The sequence below is a fragment of the Erinaceus europaeus genome, chromosome 13, assembly GCF_950295315.1.
Source record: "Erinaceus europaeus chromosome 13, mEriEur2.1, whole genome shotgun sequence".
NCBI classification, from domain to species: domain Eukaryota; kingdom Metazoa; phylum Chordata; class Mammalia; order Eulipotyphla; family Erinaceidae; genus Erinaceus; species Erinaceus europaeus.
Genome location: NC_080174.1, coordinates 32,508,575 through 32,534,336, shown reverse-complemented (window position 1 = coordinate 32,534,336; position 25,762 = coordinate 32,508,575). Strand labels below are relative to the sequence as shown.

General features: G+C 41.4%; 1 protein-coding gene and 1 non-coding gene across 3 annotated transcripts in view; one reads left to right on the top strand and one right to left on the bottom strand.

The window, feature by feature from the left end:
* Positions 1–1,044: 1,044 nt before the first annotated feature.
* The window catches only part of RRAGD (Ras related GTP binding D), a 41,904-nt gene continuing 17,186 nt past the window's right edge, over positions 1,045–25,762 (bottom strand). For both annotated transcript variants that reach the window (XM_007533532.3, XM_060205479.1), the window contains 6 exons: positions 23,671–23,966; positions 17,512–17,711; positions 16,310–16,424; positions 14,419–14,561; positions 5,878–6,026; positions 1,045–1,387 (listed from right to left, as the gene is read on the bottom strand). In XM_007533532.3, coding sequence (XP_007533594.1) covers positions 1,236–1,387; positions 5,878–6,026; positions 14,419–14,561; positions 16,310–16,424; positions 17,512–17,711; positions 23,671–23,966 — 1,055 coding nt within the window. In that variant the 3' untranslated portion in view covers positions 1,045–1,235. The remainder of the gene's footprint in view (positions 1,388–5,877; positions 6,027–14,418; positions 14,562–16,309; positions 16,425–17,511; positions 17,712–23,670; positions 23,967–25,762) is intronic.
* Positions 6,910–7,016, top strand: LOC132532479 (U6 spliceosomal RNA). Its single transcript, XR_009544434.1, has one exon. It is a non-coding gene; the product is annotated as a U6 spliceosomal RNA (small nuclear RNA).

Genomic DNA, 25,762 nt, shown 5'->3' with positions numbered 1-25,762 from the left:
GTGTGAAGAAGACTCTGCCACAACAGATGTGCCCAGCAGGATTACGTTCTGCATCGCATACCTGCAACATTCTCCATGCTTATGGAGCAATTGAAAAACTGCTCCTAAGCAAACATACTCAATGTTAGACCCATCCCACGGCAGCAAACATAGTGTCAATAGTTAAAATCTGCAGCTGCCAATCACCTCTACATTGGAATCCATATGGATTTTGATGGTACTTTAGTTCTGGATGGCAGATATGGGAAAAACCCCAGAAATCCTGTAATTCAGCGACATTCTTAGCTCTTTCCAGGGAACGGCAACAATTTGGAAAACTGGTTTCAAAAAGAAACAGCCTCTCTATAGAAAAGTATTGTAGAGATGTGTATTGAGGTAAAGAGCTCTGTAAAAACTGTTGAATAGGGAAGCACTGCTACAATTATAGACATTTCTAGGGAAATTTGATGTTCACATTTCTCTACAAAACACCCGCTTTCTGGGCAGGGGGTAGATAGGATAATGGTTATGCAAACAGATCTCATGCCTGAGGCTCCAAAGTCCCAGGTTCAATCCCCTGCACCACTATAAGCCAGAGCTGAGCAGTGCTCTGGTAAAAAAAAAAAAAAGAAAGAAAGAAAAAACGCCCGCTTTCTGCAATTATAAACAGGGGACAATTCTTATTGCTCTGGAGCTTGACACCCCTCTGTTCCAACTCCACTAAAAAGTGATTTGCCTTTTCTCAACAATAGTAGTAAAGATTCCCAGATTTCAAAAAGTCATCACCAATGTATCTTTTTGATGAACTTCTAGTGGCCAAGTAGATATGAACTATGTATGCATGTCCTTGACACCAAGTACTGAAAAAGGCTTAGAAAAGTTGATTTTTTTTTTTTTATCAAAGTTCAGTTCAATGAGGAAAAAAAAACATGAAAAAGTGCAAAATATATATAGTTCCTGGCAGGAATTTTCCAACTACAGACCAAAAAAGTTTACATTACATTAAAGTGTAATGAAGTTACAGTAATTTTCCACATTATTGTTGATATACAAGTTTCGTGTTTGTTTTTTGCTTCCAAGTGCTCACTTTATTGAGAAATGGTCAAGAGGGTGCAGGAATTAAAAAACACACCCCACCAAAAAAATACAGGTTGTGTGTTCCAGTCTCCATCTTCCTCCTTTGTAGTGCAACACAGAGCAGCTGACCCTCAACTACCCCCAAAGGGCTGGCTTCAAAAGCTGTTTGTGGAACTCCCCTACAGCAGCACTCTGGGTGTTCCGTTGGGAGTAGCTCCTTTTTTCTTCTGCAACTGATTCTGAATCTTCCGTGATTTCACCATTTTCATTCTCACCTCAAATACTTCGTGGATGGCCTTCCGGAAGCAATGGAAATTATAGTCGATAAGCCCTAGAGAAGAAGAGAAAAAGTTCAGAAACGGCACCTAGAAATACTTTTTACATGTCAGTGATGCCAGGACATGCCAGTAGGGGGTAGTAGAGGAGCAACTTAACCCAAAGACCATAGTTTTCCTTAGGAAATCTGCAGCTGGGATTCAGAAATCACCGCCAACCTCCAGGATTTGTAATCAGTTTTGGAAATATGTGCGTGTGTGTGTGTGTGTGTGTATAAGATAGATAAATCATAATATCTATATCTGCTTCATTTCATATTTCATTTTTCTTTTTTTTTGTTTTATTTATTATTGGATAGAGGTAGAGAGAAATTGAGAAAGGAGGGGGAGATAGAGAGACTGAGAGACACCTGCAACACTGCTTCACCACTCATAAAGCTTTCCCCATGCAGGTGGGAACCAGGAGCTTGAGCCTGGATCCTTGCGCACTGTAATGTATGCACTTAACTAGGTGCACCACCGCCTGGCCCCCTAGTATTTCATTTTTTTTTTTATGCTTGACAGGACAGAGAGAAATTGAGAGGGGTAGAGGAGATAGAGAGGTAAAGAGGCTTACCCCACTTTAGGAGTGGACCAGTGGTTTGAACCCCGCTTCTTGTGTGTGGTAACATGCTACTCAACTGGGTGCACCACTGTCTGGATGCTGGGTCCCCCCCCCCCACCCTAATAAAGGGCTACAGAAAGGGTACAGACCTTTCAGAATAAGGGATTTCTTACAACTCAGATGCTGTCAGAGAAAGTAGTCAGTATTATCTTTCACAGAAGGGCATCATTAAGTTGACTGAAGGCAGTCCTGACTTAAAGTGTGACTAAGATCTCAAAGACAAATTGAGCGATTGTCAGCATTTATTAAATCAGTAATATTTGAGTCGTTGTCTCAAGACCTTGGGAAACCAAAAATCCCTGATTTTTAAAGTAATTACCTCAACTTCAAGCTCAGAAATTTAAGAAGCAATGAATGACATATTCAGTTTTTCAACCTTTTATAAGAACATAACCTTTTATGTTCATTCATGGGGCCAGGTGGTGGTGCACCTGGTTGAGCGCACATGTTGTAATGTGCAAGGACGCAGGTTCGAGGCTCTGGTCCCCACCTGCTGGGGGAAAGCTTTGCGAGTGCTAAAACAAGGTTACAGGTGTCTTTCTGTCTCTTTCCCTCTCTGTCTCTCCCTTCCGCTCGATTTCTGACTGTTTCTATAGAATAAATAAAGACAATAATTTTTTTTTAATTCATTCATTATTCATCAGTGGGCAGGGGTAGATAGCATGTTGGTTACGCAAAAGACTTTCATGTCTGAGGATCCAAAGTCCCAGGTTTAATCCCTGCACCACCATAAGCCAGAGCTGAGAAAAAAAATCAACAGTTAACTAATGGGAGAGAAAGAACCAGACCCTTATTCTGGAACATGTGATGTCGAGGACTGAACATGGTACCTCGTGCTTGAGATATATATTTTTTAATATATTTTTTTAAATATTTATTTTATTTATTTATTCCCTTTTGTTGCCCTTGTTGTTTTATTGTAGTTATTGTTGTTGTCGTTGTTGGATAGGACAGAGAGAAATGGAGAGAGGAGGGGAAGACAGAGAGGAGGAGAGAAAGATAGACACCTGCAGACCTGCTTCACTGTCTGTGAAGCGACTCCCCTGCAGGTGGGGAGCCAGGGTTCGAACCGGGATCTTTATGCCGGTCCTTGTGCTTTGCGCCACCTGCGCTTAACCCGCTGCGCTACAGCCCGACTCCCCATGCTTGAGATATTTTATCTCAAGCATTTACCAGTACTTATATCCACTGCTCCACCTCCTGGGCTACATGAAGTACATCTAAAATGAAGAAATTGTAATGGGTAACCTTGTGTTTTCAGATATTAACTAGTAGTGCAAAAAACGGAGTAAAGGAGAATCCAAAATATTGCATGCATTCTTCATCATCACCGTTCATTTGTAAGTGTTGAGAGCAACGTTCTGTTTATGCCAATCAACACAGGCAGATGGTTCTACTTGCTATCTTTAAACTTATTAAGTAGTCATTCAACTATTGATACATGCACAACTGGGGTAAAACATCTTGATTGCAGCAGGAATGCCTGAGTGGTGCCCCCTACTGTGTTAAGTGGGGAAAATACTGTAAAATTCACAAGGAACAAAGAAATCCTGGTAGAGATTTGGAGATGGGAAAGGAAAAGCAGTTCTCTGCCACTAATTTGAAAACAATCTTCCTAAAGAAGAAAACTTTGTAACTGGAGAGACATCATAATGGTTATGCAAAAAGCTCCAAGGCTCCAGACTCAATACCCTGCAACACTGCTCAGGAAAGGAAGTGGAGTGGAGTGGAGGGGAAGGGAGGGGAGGGGAGAAGAGAAGGGGAGGGGGAAAGCAAAGTGAAACGTGAATTGAATGGGGTGTATTGCACTATAAAGCAAAGGACTCTGGGGAAGGAAGGTTGAAAGAAAGTGTGAAGAGAACCTAGGCATCCTGTTACATGAGGACAGAAAAGGACCCAGGCTGTGAGTGAGAGTGTTCTGCAGAGAAGTTTCATGGAGAGATGAGAGATGGTATCAATGTGCCAATAACTGCACTGTAAGCTATGATAAAAATGATAAAAAATAAAATAAAAAGTCAAAATTTGGGACATTCAAGCCTTGGCACCAAAGAGGAGGAACACAACACCCCAGGAAGCTCCACAGATGACAGAGCAGTGATATAATACCTCTCTCCCTCTATCTAAAGTAAAAAAGAATTTTAAAAAGGGTGTGTGGGTACAGTGACCTATTCATAAACATACATGGGTGAGAAACTATACCCCCTAAAAGCATATCATTTTGTTGACTACTGTTAAGTCGCTATTAATAAAAATTAAAAACAAGGTGGAGGGAAGAAAAAGAGAAAAAAATGGATTTAAGAACAGTGAAATTGTATAAGCTTGAGGCCCTGGCACAATGGGGGAAGAATAATGAAAACTCACAATAGAGGTTCTTAAAGGAAGTGAGCATTTATGCCCTTTCTTTCAGCCTGTTCAGTATAGGTAGTTGAAAATCCAAGTAAAGTTCTGAATAGAGTGAGCACTTGCCACAAAACAAACAAAAATTCCACTTATCTTCACCTCCACATAGGGTCATGTGATGGTCTCACTTTCATCTCCATCTTTTAACCCTCACTACTGTATATTAATAATGCTTAGAGAACCAACATCCCCCCCCCCCCAGAATTCTATAGGAATTATTGTAGGAGGCCCCTGGTGTGTGTGTGTGTGTGTGTGTGTGTGTGTGTGTGTGTGTGTGTGTGTTAGCAACAGGATCATTACTGGGGCTCAGTGCTTGCATGAATCCACTATTCTTTGTGGCCATGTTTTTTGTTTGTTTTATTTTTCAATGAAGATACAGAAGGAAAGAGAGAGACAGAAAGAAAAACACCTGCAACACTGCTCCACAGTACATGAAACTTCCCTCCTTTTAGCTAGAGACCAGGAGTTTAAACGTGGGTTCCCAAACACAGTAACAAGTTCACTCTATGAGATGAACAACCACTTGGTCACATGTCTGTGGGTTTTTTTTTTTTTTTTTTTTCCCAACCAGAGCACTGCTCAGTTCTGGCTTTTGGTGGTGCGAGGGACTGAACCCGGGACTTTGAAGCCTCAGGCATGAGAGTCTCTTTACATAACCATTATGCTATCTACCCCCATCCATGTCTATGTTTTTTAAAAAACCTCCCTCCCTAAGGTGCCTACAAAGTGTAGCCAAGGCTAAGAACCCCTCATCATGAGGCGGGGGATATAGTATAACAGTTATGCAAAAAAAAAAAAAAAAATGAATTTCAAGTCTGAGGCTTCATCATAAGCCAGAGCTCTGAGAAAAAAATAAAAGCCTGAAGATGATTGGCAGGAGGAAAATCACCTACAAGCAATTACCAGCACCATCAGAATACTTGAGATTAAAGAAACAGAAACAAGTCAAACTACTGTGTGCATGCAAAAGCATGAGATCTCCTGTATGTGCAATACAACCACTGAGCAGCCTGCCAACACAAAATTTTTAATCTTTATTTAGATGGGACAAAGAAAAGAGGTGAGGTACCACAGCACTGCTCCACCATTCTGAGTGTTCCTGGTGCTACTCATGATTGCTCCCATGTGGTGCCAGAGCTTGAACCCAGAGACACACACAATAAGATGTGCAATCTACCTAGTAAGCCATCTCCTGGTCACAAACGTTTTTTTAAAAGACCTGATACAACTGGAGTGAATGACTCATTCCCTTTGCTTAGAACCTTCAACACTTTTATATTCAAAATCTGTCTCAGGAATGCCTCATCTCTGTCCCAGACAGCTGCATCACTGGAAGGGAGGCAGGCTCAAAGGACCTTGTGATTTGAGTCCAGAAACCTTGAAAGGCAGGCTGCTGCCCACCCACGTTCAACAAGTGACAAAGGCACTCTGAATGGAAATGCTCCTTTGAAAAATCACACACACACAAACAGAAATAATTACCTTTTCTCTCAAAGCTCTCCTCTCTGACAAAGCAGACGAGAGCCAGGAACTTTGTCACCTCTTTTAAATAAAGAACTGTTGTGTTATTCAGTTTTATTATGGCTGTTGACTCCTTGTCATAGGGGGTTCCTGCTCCATCTTCTTTGAGACTAAATGGAAATAGAAAAAAAAATTGGATTATCAGGAAAGAACTGCTTGGAAGTCAGTGACAGGGCTGGCTTTACCAAAGACATGGTTATCATGATAAGCAGTTTACAGTAGAGAGTCTTTCAGCAAAAGACTTGAAAAACACAAAATCCCAAGAGTTACTTGCCATAATGAATGATAGTTACTCTCCTACTGACATGATAAGTGTTAACTGAACAACTCTCCTGGCATGATAGGAACACAGATGAAGAATGGAAAAATAAGTTTCTTGCTTTATAGAGTTACTGGGCTGTTAAAATCATGATCTGGATGAGAGACCATGAAGAGCTGAAGAACTCCTTTAAATGAAAGAAGCCCAGAGACTCACAATAGGCAAATGCTAGATTAGATTTCATAGTTTGGACTACTAGGGACCAAACTATGAAACAAAAACTGGGGGCTAAGAGCTAGAACAGCTTACCGCAAGTGGGGTCCTAGGTTTGCCCAACGACACTGCATGGAAGCACCACAGATAACATCAAAGGTAACTCCATGGACGGTGGAGCAGTGCTTTGTTATTTCTCCCTTATCCTCTCTCTAAACATAGAAATTTAAAAATTGGGATCCAGGGAGTCAGGGAGTAGCATAGCGGGTTAAGCTCAGGTGGCACAAAGTGCAAGGGGATCTGCGTAAGGACCCTGATTCGAGCTCCTGGCTCCCCACCTGCAGGGGAGTCACTTCACAGGCAGTGAAGCAAGTCTGTAGGTATCTGTCTTTCTCTCCCCCTCTGTCTTCCCCTCCTCTCTCCATTTCTCTCTGTCCTATCCGACACCAACAATTAACAACAATAAAGCAAAAAGTGCAACAAAAGGGAATAAATTAAATTTTTTAAAAAACTGGGATCCTGTGCTCACTTCAGCAGCACATATACTAAATTTGAAACAACACAGAGAAGATTAGCATGGCCCCTGAGCAAGGATGACACGCAAATTCGTGAAGTGGTCCATATTTTTTATATGGACTCTGCTCACATTTTAAATAAATGTTTTTTTGGATTTAAAAATAAAGGGGGGAGGCTTCTCAGCAGTATCTGCATGAGGTCCTTGGTCCATTCCCTGACTCTGCTTTTAAAAAAATAAATACAGTGGAATCATTGATAAAATGTGAATAGCAGTATATATTAGACTGATGTACTCAGGCTTAATAAACAAATTTGATTATTAAACTATAGTCCTACAAGAGATCTTGTTCTTTTCAAAGATTTATTTATTTGTTAATGAGAGGGGGAGGAAGAAAGACAGTAAACCAGAACATCACTCTGGCACATTGGATGCTGGGGGTTGAACTTTGTATTTTGAGATTCCAAGGCTCTGTCCACTAGGCCACCTCCTCGGCTCCAAAGAGATTTTTATTTATTTATTTTTTAATTTTGTTGTCATCAGGGTTATTGCTGGGGTTCAGTGCCTGCACCACAAATCCAGGGCTTTTGGCAGTCTCCCTCCACCCCCTTCTTTTATTTGACAAGGGAAATTGAGAGGGAGGGGAAAAGATAGATATATAGGTAGGTAGACAGATATTGAGAGAAAGAGAGATAGATACCTGTAGCACTGCTTCATCACTCTTGAAGCTTCCCTGCTACAGACGGTGGCCTGCAGGCTTAAGCCCAAGTCCTTGAACATGATGACATGTGTGATCAACCAGGAGCACCATAATTTGGCCCTGAGATTTTTGTTCTCGTGACACATATGCTTAAGTAGTTAGGATGAAAGAATCATGTCTGCTACCAATGCCCAAATCCAGCAGACAAATAATTGCAGAGGCCAGAACTACCTTCTGCACCCCCAAAACAACTTTGATCCATACTCCCAGTAGGAGAGAAATAACAGGAGGAAGAGGATAAGAAGGCTCTGAACTCCAGCTCCATCAGCACCCAAAGAGAGAGGACAAAAAGGGGAGAGATAGGGAGTCGGGCTGTAGCGCAGCGGGTTAAGCGCAGGTGGCGCAAAGCACAAGGACCGGCATAAGGATCCCAGTTCCAACCCCGGCTCCCCACCTGCAGGGGAGTCGCTTCACAGGCGGTGAAGCAGGTCTGCAGGTGTCTATCTTTCTCTCCTCCTCTCTGTCTTCCCCTCCTCTCTCCATTTCTCTCTGTCCTATCCAACGACAACAACAATAATAACTACAACAATAAAACAACAAGGGCAACAAAAGGGAATAAATAAATAATAATAAAAAAATTTAAAAAAAAAAAAGGGGAGAGATATTTGGATGTAATAATAGGGTGATGTGTGGCTTGGAGGGGAAGAGAGGAAGGGACCTGGAAGGAAAAGGGGGCAATTATGTACAAATGTAGACAGTTAGTTGTAGAGATGACAGTTAACCCATGTCTGCAATCTTGGGATAACCACAGTAGTTTGCAATGGAGGGACTTGGGATTCAGAACTCTGGTGGTGGGAATGGTGTAGAATTACACCCCTATTGACATGTAGTTTTGTAAATCAATACTGAATTGCTGAAAATAAAATACAATAAAAAGAATCATGTATGCAACTCATTTGCAAACTGTTCAGCAAAAATAAGTTAATGTATATATTAGGAAGGGATACTGAAATATGGCAAACTAGGGGACCAAGTGGTGGCACACCCAGTGAAATGCACATAGTACTATGTGCAAGGACCCAGATTCAAGCCCCTGTACCCCACCTGCAATGAGGATACTTCACAAGCAGTAAAGCAGGTCTTTAGGTATCTTTCTTTCTCTCTCTCTTTACTTCCTCCTCCCCTCTCAATTTCTCTGTCCTATTGAATAAAATGAAAAAGGAAAAAAATGGCCTCCAGGAGTGGTGGATTCAATCAATCAATCAATCATTCAATAAGGCAAACTGATAAAAAATTTTAAGTACTAACATATGGTAGATAGGAATTCACTGTACTTGTGTACACTTTCTGCTGGCTTACATTGTTTTCAAAATAAAAAGTTAAATGAACTATTGGTCTATTTAAGAAGAGGTGTGGCTGATAGACACTGATAACTAAGTCAGCTTGAGCAAGTTGAGTAAATTCCTTGAGCTTTAATTTCCTTATTTATATACCAGAAACAATTACTTAAAATTTTCCTAATGCGTGGTCCAGGAGATGGCATAGTGGATAAAGCATTGGACTCTCAAGCATGAGGTCCTGAGTTCAATCCCTGGCAGCACATGTACCAGAGTGATGTGATTCTTTCTATCTTTCTCATTAATAAATAAATAAAAATTTTAAAACAAAAAATTTTCCTAATGTAATGCAATGGCACCTATATAGCACTGAATGTAATGCTAAGAACATAAGAAATGAACAATAAAACTAGCTACTAGTATGGTCTTAATGATTAAAATTGGACCCTCTAAAGATGATGATGTAATCAAGGGTCATATATATCCTTTCCTTATAACATGTTTCCACTTAATTTTACCTCCTATGTCAATAAAGAATTGATCATCAATTTGACTTAGTTAGAACTGTGCTAAGCTTTATGTATTAACACAGCACATGATTCGTCCAGTTTTAAACTGTATCACTTTGGCAAAATAAGAGTGATAACCCTTCTTTCATACAGGGTTATCGCTGGGGCTCTGTTGCCTGCACTACAAATCCACTGCTCCTGGCAGCCAATTTTTTCCCATTGTTGTTGTGCTGTTGGATAGGACAGAGAGAAATTGGGAGAGGAGGGGAAAATAGAGAGGGGGAGAGAAAGGTAGACACTTGCAGACCTATTTCATTGCTTGCTAAGTGATCCCCCTGCAGGTGGGGAGCCAGGGGATCCTTGCACTTCACACTACTTGCGCTTAGCCCGGTGCACTACCACACGGCTTTCCCATTCTTAGTTTTTAACATGTACTATCCAATGTCTGGCAAAAGAATTCCCCAAGCTAGGTATTGAGAAACTGAAGGGAATGAGATAACTGGTCCAAATTGATAAATGAGCAGAACTTGAACCTCAGCCAAGATCTAATTTCAGATTTAATGCTTTTAATTGTATAAATATCACAAGAGGGTAGCAAACCAGACTAAAGGAACCCTGAATCATAAAGAATTTTAAAAGCAGCTGTGCAGCTAAGAAGCTAGCATAATGGTTATGCAGAAATACTTTATTTTATATATAATTTTTATTTATAGAAAGGAAACACTGACAAAAACCATAGGATAAGAGGGGTACAACTCCACACAATTCTCACCACCAGAACTCCCTATCCCATCTCCTCCCCTGATAGCTTTCCTATCCCTCTGGGAGAATGAACCAAGGGACATTATGGAGTGCAGAAGGTTGAAGGTCTGGTTTCTGTAATTGCTTCCCCGCTGAACATGGGCATTGACAAGTCAGCCTGTCTCTCTCTTTCCCTGGTGGGGCGGAGCTCTGGGGAAGCAAAGCTCCAGGACACACTGGTGGGGTTGTCTGTCCAGGAAAGTCCAGTTGGCATCATGGTAGCATCTGGAACCTGGTGGCTGAAAGAAGACCTGAGACACCAAGTTCAACACCCAGCATCACTATAAACCAGAGCTGAGCAGTGCTCTGGTAACAAACAGACAAATGAAAACAAATGTGGATTTTTAGTTTGGACAGCATTTTATCTGGCATAACTATGAATAATTAAAAGTAGAGGGGAAAAAAAGTAAAAAGTTGGAAGTCGGGCGGTGGCGCAGTGGGTTAAGCACACATGGCGCAAAGCGCAGGGACCGGCGTAAGGATCCCGGTTCGAGCCCCTGGCTCCCCACCTGCAGGGGAGTCGCTTCACAGGTGGTGAAGCAGGTCTGCAGGTGTCTATCTTTCTCTCCCCTCTCTCTCTGTCTTCCCCTCCTCTCTCCATTTCTCTCTGTCCTATCCAACAACAAAGCAACGTCAACAATGGCAATAATAACCGCAACGAGGCTGCAACAACTAGGGCAACAAAAGGGGAAAAATGGCCTCCAGGAGCGGTGGATTCATGGTGCAGGCACCGAGCCCAGCAATAACCCTGGAGGAAAAAAAAAAAAAAAAGTAAAAAGTTAGTTCTTTTAAAAAAGATTCAACTCATTCTAACCTGCTAAAATATTAAAGGTAAGGGGGTCAGGCCATAGTGCACAGGGTTAAGAGCACCTGGCGCAAAGAGCAAGGACCAGCACAAGGATCCCCATTCAAGCCCCCGGCTCCCCACCTGCAGGGGGGGGTCCCTTCATAGGAGGTGAAACAAGTCTGCAGGTGTCTGTCTTTTTCTCCCAGTCTCTTGATTTCTCTCTGTCTTATCCAGCAACAACAGCAGCAATGGCAACAACAATAATAATAACGACAACAACAAGGGTAACGACAACAAAATGGGGAAATTGGCCTCCAGGAGCAGTGGATTTGTGGTTCATGCACTGAGCCCCAGCAATAACCCTGGAGGAAAAAAAATTAAAAGTAAATATATAAGAACTGTATTTCAGATGTCAGTAATGCTTTAAAAACAGAATTCCTACCCTCTTCTGCACTATTTTTAGCATTGTTTTAGATATGACTTCCTTTTGCTTATAAGTAATATTTTGAGAACTATAAACTAAAACATTAAAAAAGTTCTACGGGGTCGGGCGGTAGCACAGAAGTGCACATGGCGCAAAGCGCAAGGACCGGCTTAAGCACCCGGTTCGAGCCCCCAGCTCCCCACCTGCAGGAGAGTTGCTTCACAGGCGGTGAAGCAGATCTGCAGGTGTCTGTCTTTCTCTCCCCCTCTGTGTCTTCCCCTCCTCTCTCCATTTCTCTCTGTCCTATCCAACAACGAACGACATCAACAATAACAATAATAACCACAACAAGGCTACAACAACAAGGGCAACAAAAGGGGGAAAAATGGCCTCCAGGAGCAGTAGATTCATGGTGCAGGCACTGAGCCCCAGCACTAACCCTGGAGGCCAAAAAAAAAAAAAAAAAGTTCTACGTAGTGGAGAAAACTGAACCTGAAACTTTCAGGTAAATATAACACTATGCAGATACTAAACACTATTTACATTTACTAACACAGGAAATTCCTAGGTGGTGATGATAGTTCTATCCCTGGCAGCACATGCACCAGAGTGATGTCTGATTCTTTCTCTCTCCTATCCCTCTCATTAATAAATAAATTATTTTAAAAAATTAAACAAAGAGGTTGAATTTGGGACCTTTGGTGCCTCAGGCATAATATATATATATATTTGTTATCAATGACCTTGGGACAAGTATGGTGGTTCCCAATTAAGGGGAGTGGGGGCACAGAACTTTCATGGTGGGAATGGGGTAGTGTTATACCCCTATTATCTTATAACCTTATAAATCACTAATAAAAACAAAGTGATCACATGATCAGAAGGTTACACATTAAAACATAAATGAAATATTTATAGTGACTATCTCTAGGTGATAAGAATGTAGCTATTTAAATTTTATTCTTATATGCATTTTCTGCAATGAGCAAGTACTGCTTTCATAGTGAGAATAAAGGTAACAAAAAATTAGAACAAAACAAAATAAGAGGCAAGATGATGATCAGGTAGATACTGGTAAGGCTTTATGAGGCAATAGCTATTATGCTCCATTAAAGTTTTCACACATAGATCAGTAACAATATAAGGAGTTAGTAGCACACCCAGTTGAGTGTACACATTATCATGTGCAAGGACCCAGGTTTAAGCTCCCAGTCCTCAACTGTAGGGGTGAAGCTTCACATGTGGTAAAACTATCTATTATCCCTTCTCTCAACCTCTCTGTCTCTATCCAAAATAAATAAATAAAATGTTTTAAAAACACAATTAAAAATATACCTAATGTGTGCTGAGTAGTGTTATATCTGGTTGAGTGCACATATTATCATACACAATGACCCAGGTTCAAGTCCCTAGTCCCACCTGCAGGGGAGGGAAACTCCACAAGTGGTGAAATAGGGCTTTATCCCCCTCTCTTCTCTCAATTTCTCTATCCTATCATATCAAATAAATATTAAAAGAAAGAAAAAGCATGACAACGATAAGAATTTTTTTTCAGGGTTATCACTAGGGCTTGGTGCCTGCACTACAAATGACTGCTCCTAGAGGCTATTTTCTCTTTTGTTGCCCTTGTTGTTTATTGTTATTATTGTTGTTGTTACTGCTATCATTGTTGTTGGATAGGACAGAGAGAAATCAAGAGAGGAGGGGGGAGAAAAAGAGGGGTAGAGAAAGACTGACACCTGCAGACCTGCTTCACCGCTTGTGAAGTGATCGCCCCTGCAGGTGGGGAGCCAGGGGCTGGAACTGGGATCCTTATTCAGGACCACATGCTTAGCACCATGTGCTCCTAACCCGCTGCGCTACCATCCCGTCTGGCTCCGGATGGTATGACTTTTGAAGTATGCATGTGATTGTGTGTGTATAGTTAACCAGCCAGCTGTAAAAATCCAGTAAAAATTCCTGAACAGACCCACTGAGGTGCCTAAGTCACCTGCTTCTAAGGCCAGGTGGTCTCCATGAGCAACTACCAACCAGAAGCATGACTTCCAATTACAGGGCCTCCTGCTTCCTGCTCTGCCACATGCACCGCCAACCAACCAACCAACCACCTGTTGTAACTAGGATATTGCCTGGTTGCTCCTGCAAACAGTCTGAAGAAACCTGACTCCAAGTCCCATTTCCCACCCAGACTGGTTCTTACTGAACGATGTGGGTTCTCAGGAACAGCTCTTCACCACAGAAAAACAATTTGACACAAGACTCAGCTCCCCCGACTCCTCCCAGTCCTCTCTCCTCCTGTTTGTTTTAGCTGGGTAAAAGTAACTCTGATTAACAGCATTTACATGAACAACTTACCACTTATGTCTAATTATCATATGGCACAATAATGACCATGCATGTCATTAAATCCATGCCAGATTAATTGTGTCGCTCGTTGAACTTGATTATGACAGTAATCTAGATTGTAATCAGAGCACATTCAGCTTCCATGGCTATTTCGAGGTCATCTACTTATGATTTAAAAGCAACAAAATCCTGCAGGGCAGTTAATATCAGGAAATAAGATCTATTTCTACAGTCAAAGTACAGTTTACACTGCATCATGATATGATGACGGATTTTTTTTTTTTTCAGTTATAGCCAGGAATTAGACTTGAGTCAAATTCCATCTCATACTGACAATGAATATAAGGGCTAGACACTGAGACATTCAGAACTTGTTTCCCTATCTGTAAAATGGGGATAGTAATGGCTGCCTCATGGAACAGTGCTAAATTTAATGATGCATTGTAAACAAGGATAAAATAATTGCTACTGTTGGATACAAACTAACAGGTATATTTACAGAACTTAGGCATTTGAAAAGCTTTAAAATAAAAAACATAAACAAATAAATGCCTTAAAGATTATGAAAGATAAGTACAGAATGGTTGTCACACTTTGGTATGTTTTACTTACCCATAAATACAGGAGATGTCAATAACTACATCTATCATATCACAGCAGAGTTCATAGGTTTGCATATCCACTGGGGTACTATCAGTTGCGATATAAATTTTGCTGACAACATCAAACAGAAATGCCTTTTCAATTCCAGAATTCTGAAACAAAAAGAACATGCCTCCTTAAAGTGACAACTGAGTTCAAACTGTGTCATGGTCACAGAAATTCTATACCATCTTTCATATAACATATGAACATGTGAAACTTAAAGTTGTTGTAAGTTAAGTTACTAAATTAAGTTATTTCACTTTACTATAACATAAATCTCAGCACCCTAAACTTCTTTATGATGGATTTGCATAAGAAATAAAAAGTATCCCCACCCACAGAAGACAAGCTTTACAAGAAGTGAAGCAGTGCTATAGGCATGTCTCTTTCTCTTTCCCTCTCTATCTCATGCTTTCCTCTTGATTTCTGTCTCTAGCCAATAAATAGTTTAATAAAATGAAAAGTAGTGGCCTAGGACATGGCACAGTGGATAAACATTAGATTCTTAAGCATAAGGTCCTGAGTTTGATCTCTGGCATCACTTGTGCCAGAGTGATGCTCTGGTTGTTTCTCTCTCTCTCTCTCTCTCTCTCTAACTCATAAATGAACATTAAAATTTTTAAAAAGTGAAGTGAATTGTCACCAACTATTAACCTTCCTGAAGTTAGAGAAAGAGCCAAGTAGGACACTATTTTTACGTTTAAAAAAATCTACACAAGTTCAAAATTGTGCAGTAATGTGATTAAGCCAATAGATCTTTCTATCTCAGTTCTATTCTGCAAACCTCACCAGAGTTTACAGAACTCACTCAGGAGGGTCTGGCAGGGTTACATCTGGTTGAGCATACATATCACTATATACAAGCCCCTGCTATGCACCTGCAGGGTAAAGCAGATCTGCAAATCTCTCTTTCTCTCCCTCTATCTGCCCTCCCCCTCTCAATTTCTCTTCCTGTCAAATTGAAGGGGGGAAAAAAGGGTAAAAATGGCCACCGGGAGCCATGGATTCATCATGCAGGCACCAAGTCCCAGCAATGACCATGAGGTGGCAAAAATAAATAAAATAACAGAATTTACTCAGTAAGCACAACATTCACAATGTAAATATGTGATCCAACAGTATCAATATCCAATAGTATAAATCTTATTACAAAGCCACTATATATACATACTTGTATATGTTGTTTTTATGTGTATATACATTTAAAAAAATTATATTTATTTATTCTCCCTTTTGTTGCCCTTGTTTTTTTATTGTTGTTGTAGTTATTATTGATGTTGTTGTTAAACAGGAAAGAGAGAAATGGAGAGGAGAGGGGAAGACAGAGAGGGGGAGAGAAAGATAGACACCTGCAGATCTGCTTCACTGCCTGTGAAGCGACTCCTCTACAGGTGGGGAGCCGGGGGCTGGAACCAGGATCCTTGTGCTTTGCGTCATGTGGTGTATAAACATTTTTTGTTGTTTGTTTTGTGTTGTTTTTTTTTCTACCAGAACACTGCTTAGCTCCAATTTATGGTGGTGCTAGGGATTGAACCTGGGACCTCTGGTGCCTCAGCAGTGAAAGGCTATTTCCCCCAGTCACCAAAGTCAACTTGTATGCTACCTAGCTTTCAGAGCTCCCTCAACATTGAACAATTGCCTACAATTTGAGTAAACACTCCAGCTACACCAATAAGCTACATTTGGGGAGTTAAATTTTAAGGGACTGAAAACAATCTGTAGGAGTATCTTCAAAAGTGATAATTCAGTGACCTTGAAATGCTGTTAAGAGCAAACAAGCAAGAATATTTTCACTCCTGCAGTGTTAAATTCTCAAAGTCTGCAAATGAGTCTTAATAGCCATGTATTATTTACTCACAGAGATGAAGATGTTCAGCAAATTCTCTAGGGTTGGGAGTTGTGGAATTAGTTTCTGAACCACTTTGCTAAAAGCTTCAAATATTGAGTGATCATATATGCTTGTCAAATAAAAGCTGAAAGAGGAAATAATATTTCATCACATTTCCCTCTGTCAGATCAGTCAATTGCTCAGACTATGTCATAACATACCACACCACACCACCCCCACCTCCTGTATATATAGTTCTTACACACAGAATTCAAAGCAACCTTGGTTAAAGAGAGGAGAGAAAGAGAGAGAGAAAGCAGAAAAGGAAGAAATACACATCTGGGGCCAAGCAGTTGAGCACATAGTAGAGCTCACACGTTACCATGCTCAAGGACCTGGGTTCAAACCCCTACTGCACAGAAGCTTCACTAATGGGGAAGCAGGACTGCAGCTGTTTCTTTCTCTCCCTCTCTCCCCCCTCAATTTCTATTAAATAAACTTTTTTTTTAATCAACACCCCTCTAGATCATGATTACTCATAGGTGGAATCTAGAGAACACATGAACTTGCAGAAAACAAACAAAAACAAAAGCAAGCAAATGATGTCTAAGACTTGCAAGAACTATGGTGGTTATCTTCCTTCTTTCATTTGATAGAAGGTGAGAGTTAGAAAGGAAAAGAAAAGCAAAATGGAGAGACACCAACAGCACTGCTCCACTGCTTGTGAAGCTTCCCTCCCCTGCAGGTGGGACTAGGGACTTGAACCTGGGTCACTGTGTATGGTAATGTGTACACTCAACCAGATGCACCACCACTCGGCATACATATTTTTTAATTGTGTCTTTAAAATATTATTTACTTATTTGTTCATTTATTTATTTTGGATAGAGACAGAGAAGTTGTGAAGCTTCCTCCTTGCAGATGGGGACTGGGGGCTTGACCTGGGTCCTTGCACACTGTAATGTATACGTTTTCAACCAGGTACACCCCTACCTGGCCCGTAGGCATTTTTTCATGAGGAAAGAAACTTCACTTTGATCATCTACTGAAAAAAATAATTTTATAACCTTACTGCTTTTTCCCCCAAATTAAAATTGGCACACACAGCTACAGCAGAAAACAGGAGAAACATAAATTTTGCTACTCAAACCAAACCATTCGCTGGGGCTTTGGACCCCAACCTGGCTTCTTCCTATCAAGTACTATGATCATTGAAGGATTTCTGTTCTCACCTGAGGTGAATTTTTTCTAATCCAGCATCTGCAAGGTCATCATTTGCCCTCTGGTGAATATCTCTTTGGGTTTCAATTTTGTGGTCATCTGACAGACCATCCACTTTATGAATAAACACCTCAAAGTTGATGTCAGTGTTCACTTTGTAGGCTCTGGTCACCGTGAGATGGAGCCTGGCCAGAGCTTCCATGTAATCGTCCTAAGAACAAAGGAACACTCCTGTCACAATTTCACCCCTCCCAGACAGATTTTTTTTGTTTGTTTCATTCAGAGAGACAGGGAGAGATACCACAGTGCCATCATGTCCCCTTGTGCCATGACACTCCCATATGCTGTTAGAGCTCAAACCCGGGCCCGAGGGACACTCCCTATCTGTTAACTACCATTTTCTTTCACACACACACACATACACACACACACACACACACACACACACACTCTGAAAACCATGTGGGTACAACCTTTAAGAGGATTTAGTAAAAATCCAATTAAATACTGGGAGGATGGAGAAGGAGTCAGGAGGAAAGAACTTGAGAACTCAGGAAACCATGGCCCCTGCTCACTGCCTGTTGCTTGCAAGTAAAGTTTTACTAGGACACAGCCATGCTCTGTTGTTTATATACTGTTCACAGGTACTTTGGGGCTACAATGGTGGAGTTGAGTGGTTTTCTTTTGTAGAAACCCCTCAGACAGGACAGTTTACAAAGCTTAACCCCCTCCCCACACCCCCAGTACAGCTCTGGTTTATGGTGGTGCTGGGGATTAAACCTGGAACCTTTGGTGCCTCAGGCATAAAGGTCTTTTGCATAAACATTATACTATCTCCCTAGCCCCATTAAATATTTCGATACTGCAGCCCAGGAGGTTCAGTGGATAAAACATTGGGCTCTCAAGCACGAGGTGCTGAGTTTGATCCCCAGCATCGCATGTGCTAAAGTTATGAAAGTTATGTGTTGGTTCCCCCCCCCCTACACACACACACACACACACACACTTTTTTTCCCCTCAAGAACTGGTGATCTGGGGAAAAATACATACACATATATATTTCTATTTTTTTCTCTTTCCTACAGATACCTCACACAATCCAAAAACAACTCTGATTTATAAAATCAAAAAGGCATTTGTTTTTTGCCACTAGGGTTACCATTGGGAGTTAGTGCCAGTTCCCAGTGGCTTATTTTTTTTAGAGAGAGGGCAATGAGAAACAGAGAGGGAGAGAGATACATAGTGAGAAGAGACACCACAGCACTTCTCTACCTCTTGTTAAGCTTTCCCTTTGCAGGTGTTCCCCTGTGGAGATCAGGACTTAAACCTGGGTCCTCATGTACGGTAACATACGCACTTTATTTAAAATGAGCCAGCTCCAGGCCCCCAATAAGCATATGAAGTTCTGTGTTTTTCCCTTGCCCTTCAGCCCCTACTCTCCAGAAATACCCACTACTATACGTTTAGTGCTTACTCTCACTTAACTGTATGACTACATATATATAATATATAATATATATTATATATATATGTATCTCTAGACAACATACAGAACTCAGTTTTAAAATTTATAGAAAGGTCATTTGCATGCAACTACCATTTGCCTTTCTCAACATTATTTCACTCAATCAAGTTCACCTATATGGGTAGAACTCCTTTCAGCAGCTCTATAAATCTTCCATCATGTGGCACCTGCAAGATAGCTCACCTGGAGAGTGCACCTGCTCTATCACGCACACGACCCAGATAGAAGCCAGGTCCCCACTACAGTAGAGAAGCTTTGTGCTGTGTTATCTTTCCCTCTCTCCTGTTGCTGTCTCTATCTGAAAAAGTCAACCCAGAGCAGTGAAGCCTAGGTGACAAGAAAGAAAATTAATTCCATCGTGGATGATCTGTGACTACTGAACACTCAGAATGTTTTCAGTATGTGCCAACAGACAGTGACAACGTGGACAGTGCCATCTTTGTGACTATGTGTGAATTTTTTTATGCCTTCCACTTATAGGACAGAAGGAGCATCCATGCAGTCCAGAAAATGGCACAGTGGATAGGTGTTGGATTCTCAAGCATGAGGTCAATCTCTGGCAGCACATGTACCAGATTGCCTGGCTCTCTCTCTCTCTCACCCTATTAATCAATAAAATCAATGCTCTCATTAATCAATAAAATCTATTTTTTTAAATATTTATTTATGTATTTATTTTTGTTGCCCTTGTTTTTATTGTTGTTGTAGTTATTATTGTTGTTGATGTCGTCAATGTTGAATAGGACAGAGAGAAATGGAGAAAGGAGGGGAAGACAGGGAAGGGGAGAGAAAGACACCTGCAGACCTGCTTCACCACCTGTGAAGCGACTCCCCTGCAGGTGGGGAGCCTGGGCTGGAACCAAGATCCTTATGCCGGTCCTTGAGCTTTGTGTCACGTGTGCTTAGCCTGCTGCGCTACCGCCTGACTCCCAAAAATCTGTTTTTTTTTATTTTTAACATTTTTTTACCAGAGCACTGATCGGCTCTGGTTTATGGTAGTGTGGGGGACTGAACTTGGGACTCTGGAGCCTCAGGCATGAGAGTTTTTTGCATAACCATTATGTTATCTACCCCCTCACCATATATATATATATATATATATATATATATATATATATATATATATTTTTTTTTTTTTTTTTTTTTTTTTTTTTGCTTTAAGTCGCTGGGTTTGGTGCTGGCACTACAAATCCACTGTTCCTGGCAGCCATTTTTTCCCCTCTCTTTTTTATTTGATAGGACAGAGAAATTGAGAGGAGATGGGTAGATAGAGAAAAAGAGAGCTGAAGAAACTGCTTCACTGCCTGTGAAGCCATCCCACTGCAGGTGGGAAACCATGGTCTTGAACCCAGATCCTTGTGCTGGTCCTTGCACTTAGTGCTATGTACACTTAACTGGCTACACCACCACCCAGCACCCATAAATAAAAACTTTAAAAAAAATCGGGGAATCGGGCGGTAACGCAGCAGGTTAAGCGCATGTGGCGCAAAGCTTAAGGGCCCGCCTGAGGATCATGGTCCGAGGCGCAAAGCTTAAGGGCCCGCCTGAGGATCACGGTCCGAGCCCTCGGCTCCCCACCTGCCCGGGAGCTGCTTCACAGGCAGGGGAGCTGCTTCACAGGCGGTGAAGCAGGTCTGCAGGTATCTATCTTTCTTTCCCCCCCTCTCCATCTCTCTCTGCCTTATCCAGCAACCAACGACATCAATAATAACTACAATAATAAAAAAAGAGCAACAAAAAGGAAATAAATATTATATTTTTTTTACTTGATTAGGTGATCAAAAAAGAGCACCTGCTAAACAGAGTGTCAGCAGTGCTGTCAATCACTGCCAACCAGTAAGTCGTGAATAAGGTATTGTTTGCCTTACTAGCACTATTCAGTTCTAGCTTATGATGGTGCTGGGGATTGAACCTGGTCCTTGGAGTTTAAGGCATAAAACCATTATGCTATTTCCCTAGTAGGAACAAGGCTTACTTTTATAGCCAAGGAAGATGAAAGGAAGGGATCCACAGAGCAAAACTTAAAAGGGGTTTTCACCTTTCATTCTGGCCCCAAAGCTGGGAAAACACTGAAAATGCATTGGCTGGTTCTTAGAATTCTTCTAGTCCTCAGAATATGTTAACAAAAATGTGTCCCTAGTCTCCCTTTTATTTACTTTAGATAAATAGCAAATGCTACAGATACTAAATTAGAATGTGTGAAGAAAGAAAAATAGCCACGTGGTCCAGGAGGTGGCACAGTGGATAAAACACTGGGTTCTCAAGCATGAGGTCCTGAGTTCAATCCCTGGCAGCACATGTACCAGAGTGATGTCTGGTTCTTTCTCTCCTCTTATCTTTCTCATGAATAAATAAAGAAAAGAAAAATAGCCAATGGATTTTTCCTCATGTTTCACGTATTAAAGAGTTGTTGAAAATGAAAGCAACTGGACAACTAGCAGATTAAGTATTCTGGGAAAGCTTTAGACTAATAATTTTCAGCATTTTTTAAATACCTGAAAATAGCTCAAATACAAATTCTGGAAAGATAGCATAATGATTATGCAAAAAGACTTTCATGCCTGAGGCACCAAAGGTCCCAGGTTCAATCCTAGCACCACCATAAGCCTGAATTGAGCAATGTTCTGGTGGAAAAAAACTCAAGTTATTCCTATACTATACTGTTCTCATATGTGACATTCTAGAAATAGTAAGCTCTTATATACTGACAAAAAGTATGTCAACAGTTGCTTATAGCTAGGGCTTGGGGACTATACCAGAAAGGACACAGAACTTTTTAAGGTGGTATAAATATGTTTTGATTGTGAGATGATCATATATTTATCAGCCTCATTAAACTAGTGCATTTTATAGTGTATAAATCACCACTCAAAAAAAGTATTTTTGAGGGTCTAGGAAAATACACAGTGGTTATGCAATGGAATCTTGTGCCTGAGGCCCCCAAGGTCCCTGGTTCAATCCCTGGTACCACCCTAAGCCAGAGTTGAGCAATGCTCTGGTAAAAAAAAAAAAAAAAAAAGTAATAGTAATAAATGCATCTGTCTAAAGAGAAGGGACTTAAGGAGACATATCTTTGTGCAATGTCAAAAGAGCATCACAATCTCAGAAGACTAGCAATTGCTCTTTGACTGCCCTGAGAAGCATATGAAATGATCTTGACTACCAACTAACTGATATAGTAGTATATAGCTACCAGGACTAAAGATTACATTGGGGAAGAAAAAAAAAAAAGCATACTTGGCTTATTATAGCAGATGGGGTTGTGAATAATTTTTTTCTGGTTATTATCTTCTATGACAGTTAAAAATAAAGATAAAACATGCTGCTTAATTTTTATTCCAAAATTTGATCCAGCTGCCAGGAAGGTGGTTCAGCAAGAGGGTATATTACAGGACTTAGACATGGGGGGGCTGGGTTCTATCCACAGCATCATGTATGTCAGCACTGGTATCTCTCACACTCTCATAAAACAAATTAAGGAGATATATGTTTTAATATTCTATTTATTTATTGGATAGAGACAGTGAGAAATCAAGAGAGGATAGGGAAATAGAGAGGGAGAAAGTAAGAGACACTTGCAATACTGCTTTATCACTTGAAAAAGCCCCTTGCTATAGGTGGGGACCAGGACCTTGAACACAGGTCCATGCTACAGTCTCTTTAAACTTTAAAAGGCTTAGCTAAACTTTTCACTACTGGGCAATCGGGGAAGTGGCACAGGCTAGAGCTTATGGACTTCCAGCATGAGGTCCTAAATTCAGTCCCCAGCATCATAGGCACCAGGGTGATGCTCTAACAGAAAGAGAGGAGAGAGAACCTAAGTATCACTCTAGCACATGTGATGCTAAGTACTGAACTTGGGACCTCATGGTTATATAGGTCCATTACTCTAGTCACTGCACCACCTCTTGGGCCATTAATAAAATAAATTTTCCATGACAGATAGGCAGACAGACAGACAGTCAACATCCCAGTCTTGCTGTGTCCCCTTTCCTAATACTGACCAGGCAAAATACACCTGTAGCCCTGCTACTTCCCTTCTCCACCTCCCCTTTAACCACAGAATTCACCCCATCTCTACCTTCCCACTGATGTGGACAAGGGTTCTCAATGCTTGTTTGCAGCTACACAGACAGAACAAAAAAAAAGAGAACTGGCACTAGGATCCTTTATTCAGAGAGATATATGAATTAAGTGGGGGTAACAATCTTCTTTAGATTTACCACAAATTTTACTTCATATATTTTTCAAAGATTCATGTATTTTATAGGGGTGGGGAAGGGGAAGAGTGGAGACAGTATAAGTCGTTATTCAAAAAGATCCTGTCTGAGGCTCCTAAGTCCCAGGTTCAATCCCAGAGTTGAGCAGTGCTAGAGAGAGAGCATGCCAGGACAAGAGCGCTGCTCCAGCACATGCACTGGAGATCAAATCTGGAGTCTCCCACTTGTTTAGCACATACTCTCCCCCTGAGCCACTTCCTCAGGTACACATTGCCTCTTTAGGAACAACAACAGCCTGCTCCTGATACTTAAAACCACATCAAAACTATCACAAAGGGACTGATCTGAACCTGGGGCTGGAGAGGTTGCCCACATGAGAGATAAGGAGGACTGGAGTCCTGTCACAGCCCGAGGCTGAGCTTTACCTGGGAGTCAATGACAAAGATCAGCGCTCCTGTGCCCCGGAAGATCATCTCATAGTCAAAGGTGGGGTCGAAAAAGTCAATCTGGCCCGGGAAGTCCCAGATCTGAAAGTTCACGAAGGAGCTGTTGGAGACATCCTCCCGGCAGATCTTGTTTGTGCTCTCTAGGAAGAGGGTCTCGTTGGGTGACATCTTGTGAAAGACAACCTTCTGGATAGACGACTTGCCGCTTCTCCTCAAGCCCATAAGCAGAATCCTTGGCTTCACCTCAGTGTTGAAAGGGCCACTGAAGTCCAGGACTGGGGGAACCACAGGAGAGTGAGAATGAGATATGCTCACGTTGGTTATTCAGAGGAGTTTCACTTCCACCTTAGATGTGATTGATGATTCACAAGGCCAAGTTTTCCAAAAATGGAGAGTGCTAAATACATCATCTACTTCCCGGGGTAGGGTAGGCAGAACACTGGGAAATACAGCTTCTCTACCTCTCACACCACCCCAGGGAGCTAAGCCTGCACCACAAACCAAGGCATCTGGAGTGGAACAGAGCAGGCTATAAGGAGCCATCTTTCCAGCACAGAGTCCTTCTCTGCTTGGGCTTTCAGAGGCACAAAAGAGATGCTTGTTTTTTGGTGTATTGCACCAAAGCAAAGGACTCTGGGGAAAGGGGGCATGCAGGGGGGCTGGAGAGAGCCTAGGGGTTCTAGTGTAGGATGGTAGACTCAAGTTGGGGGTGAGAATATTTTGTAGACACCTGTCACAGTGAGATGAGAAACTGTACTCATGTGCCAACAACCATACTGTAAACCATTCCCCTCGCAATAAAAATGATATAAAAAATTAAAAAGAGATGCTTATTTATCTGAGCCATGCCCCCAACAGACAAACTGGGACTTCATAAAAACCAAACATCTTGTTGTTTCAAAGAGTACAATCAAGAAAGTGGAGACAGTTGACAGGATGGAAGGAAACACAGCCAGAAAATAGAAAACACTCTTAGAATTTAGTGATGAAACAGCCCAATTAAAAGTTGAACCAAGACTCGTAACAGACACTTTTTCAAAGAACCTCAAATGGCCAATAAACATATGAAATGGTGCTCTACATCATTAGCCATTGGAAGTAAGTATATGAGCATTGTGCCCTTCAGATGAAGGTGATTGTGCTTAGTGAAGTAAGGAGGGTGAAAGACAACTACTGGATGGTTTCATATGTAGAATCTAGGAAATCAAAACACATCAACTTACAAAATGGAAAAAAGAAAAAGAAGAAAAGGTAGTCTGGGAGATGGTGCAGTGAATAAAGCATTGGATTCTCAACCACGAGGTCTCTAGTTCAATCCTTGGCAGCACATGTACCAGAGTGATGTCTGATTCTTTCTCTCTCTCCTCCTATCTTTCTCATGAATAAATAAATTATTTTTTAAAAAAAAGAGAAGCAGCAAAACTGTCTCTAAGACTTTATATGAGCCATAGTTATCGTTGGAAGAGTGGGAGTATAGAAGTTTTGTAGTGGGGGCCAGGTGGTAGTGCAGGGGGTTGGGTGCACTTGGCGAAAAGCGCAAGGACCGGTAAGGATCCCAGTTCGAGCCCCTGGCTCCCCATCTGCAGGGGGGGGTCACTTCACAGACGGTAAGGCGGGTCTGCAGGTGTCTATCTTTCTCTCCCCCTCCTCTTTCAATTTCTCTCTGTCCTAACAACAACTGCAATAAGAACAATAATAATAATAACAACAACAATAAACAACAAGGGCAACAAAAAGGGAAAAATAGCCTCCAGGAGCACTGGATTCGTAGTGCAGGCACCAAGCCCCAGCAATAACCCTGGAGGCAAAAAATAAGTTTTATGGTGAGCACAGTGTGTAAACCACTACTAAATCACTAATAAAAACTTTTTAAAAAGATAAAGAAATAAATATACTAGCATCCTGGAAGGTGGTGCAGTAGATAAGATGCTGGACTTCCAAGATTCAAGTGGAGGCACACCATGGTAATGCACACACTACCATGCTCCAGGGCCTTGGTCTAAGACCCTGGTCCCTACCAGTAAGGGGGTTGGAAGTGGCGGGAACTTCACAAGATAAAGATTCAAAAAAT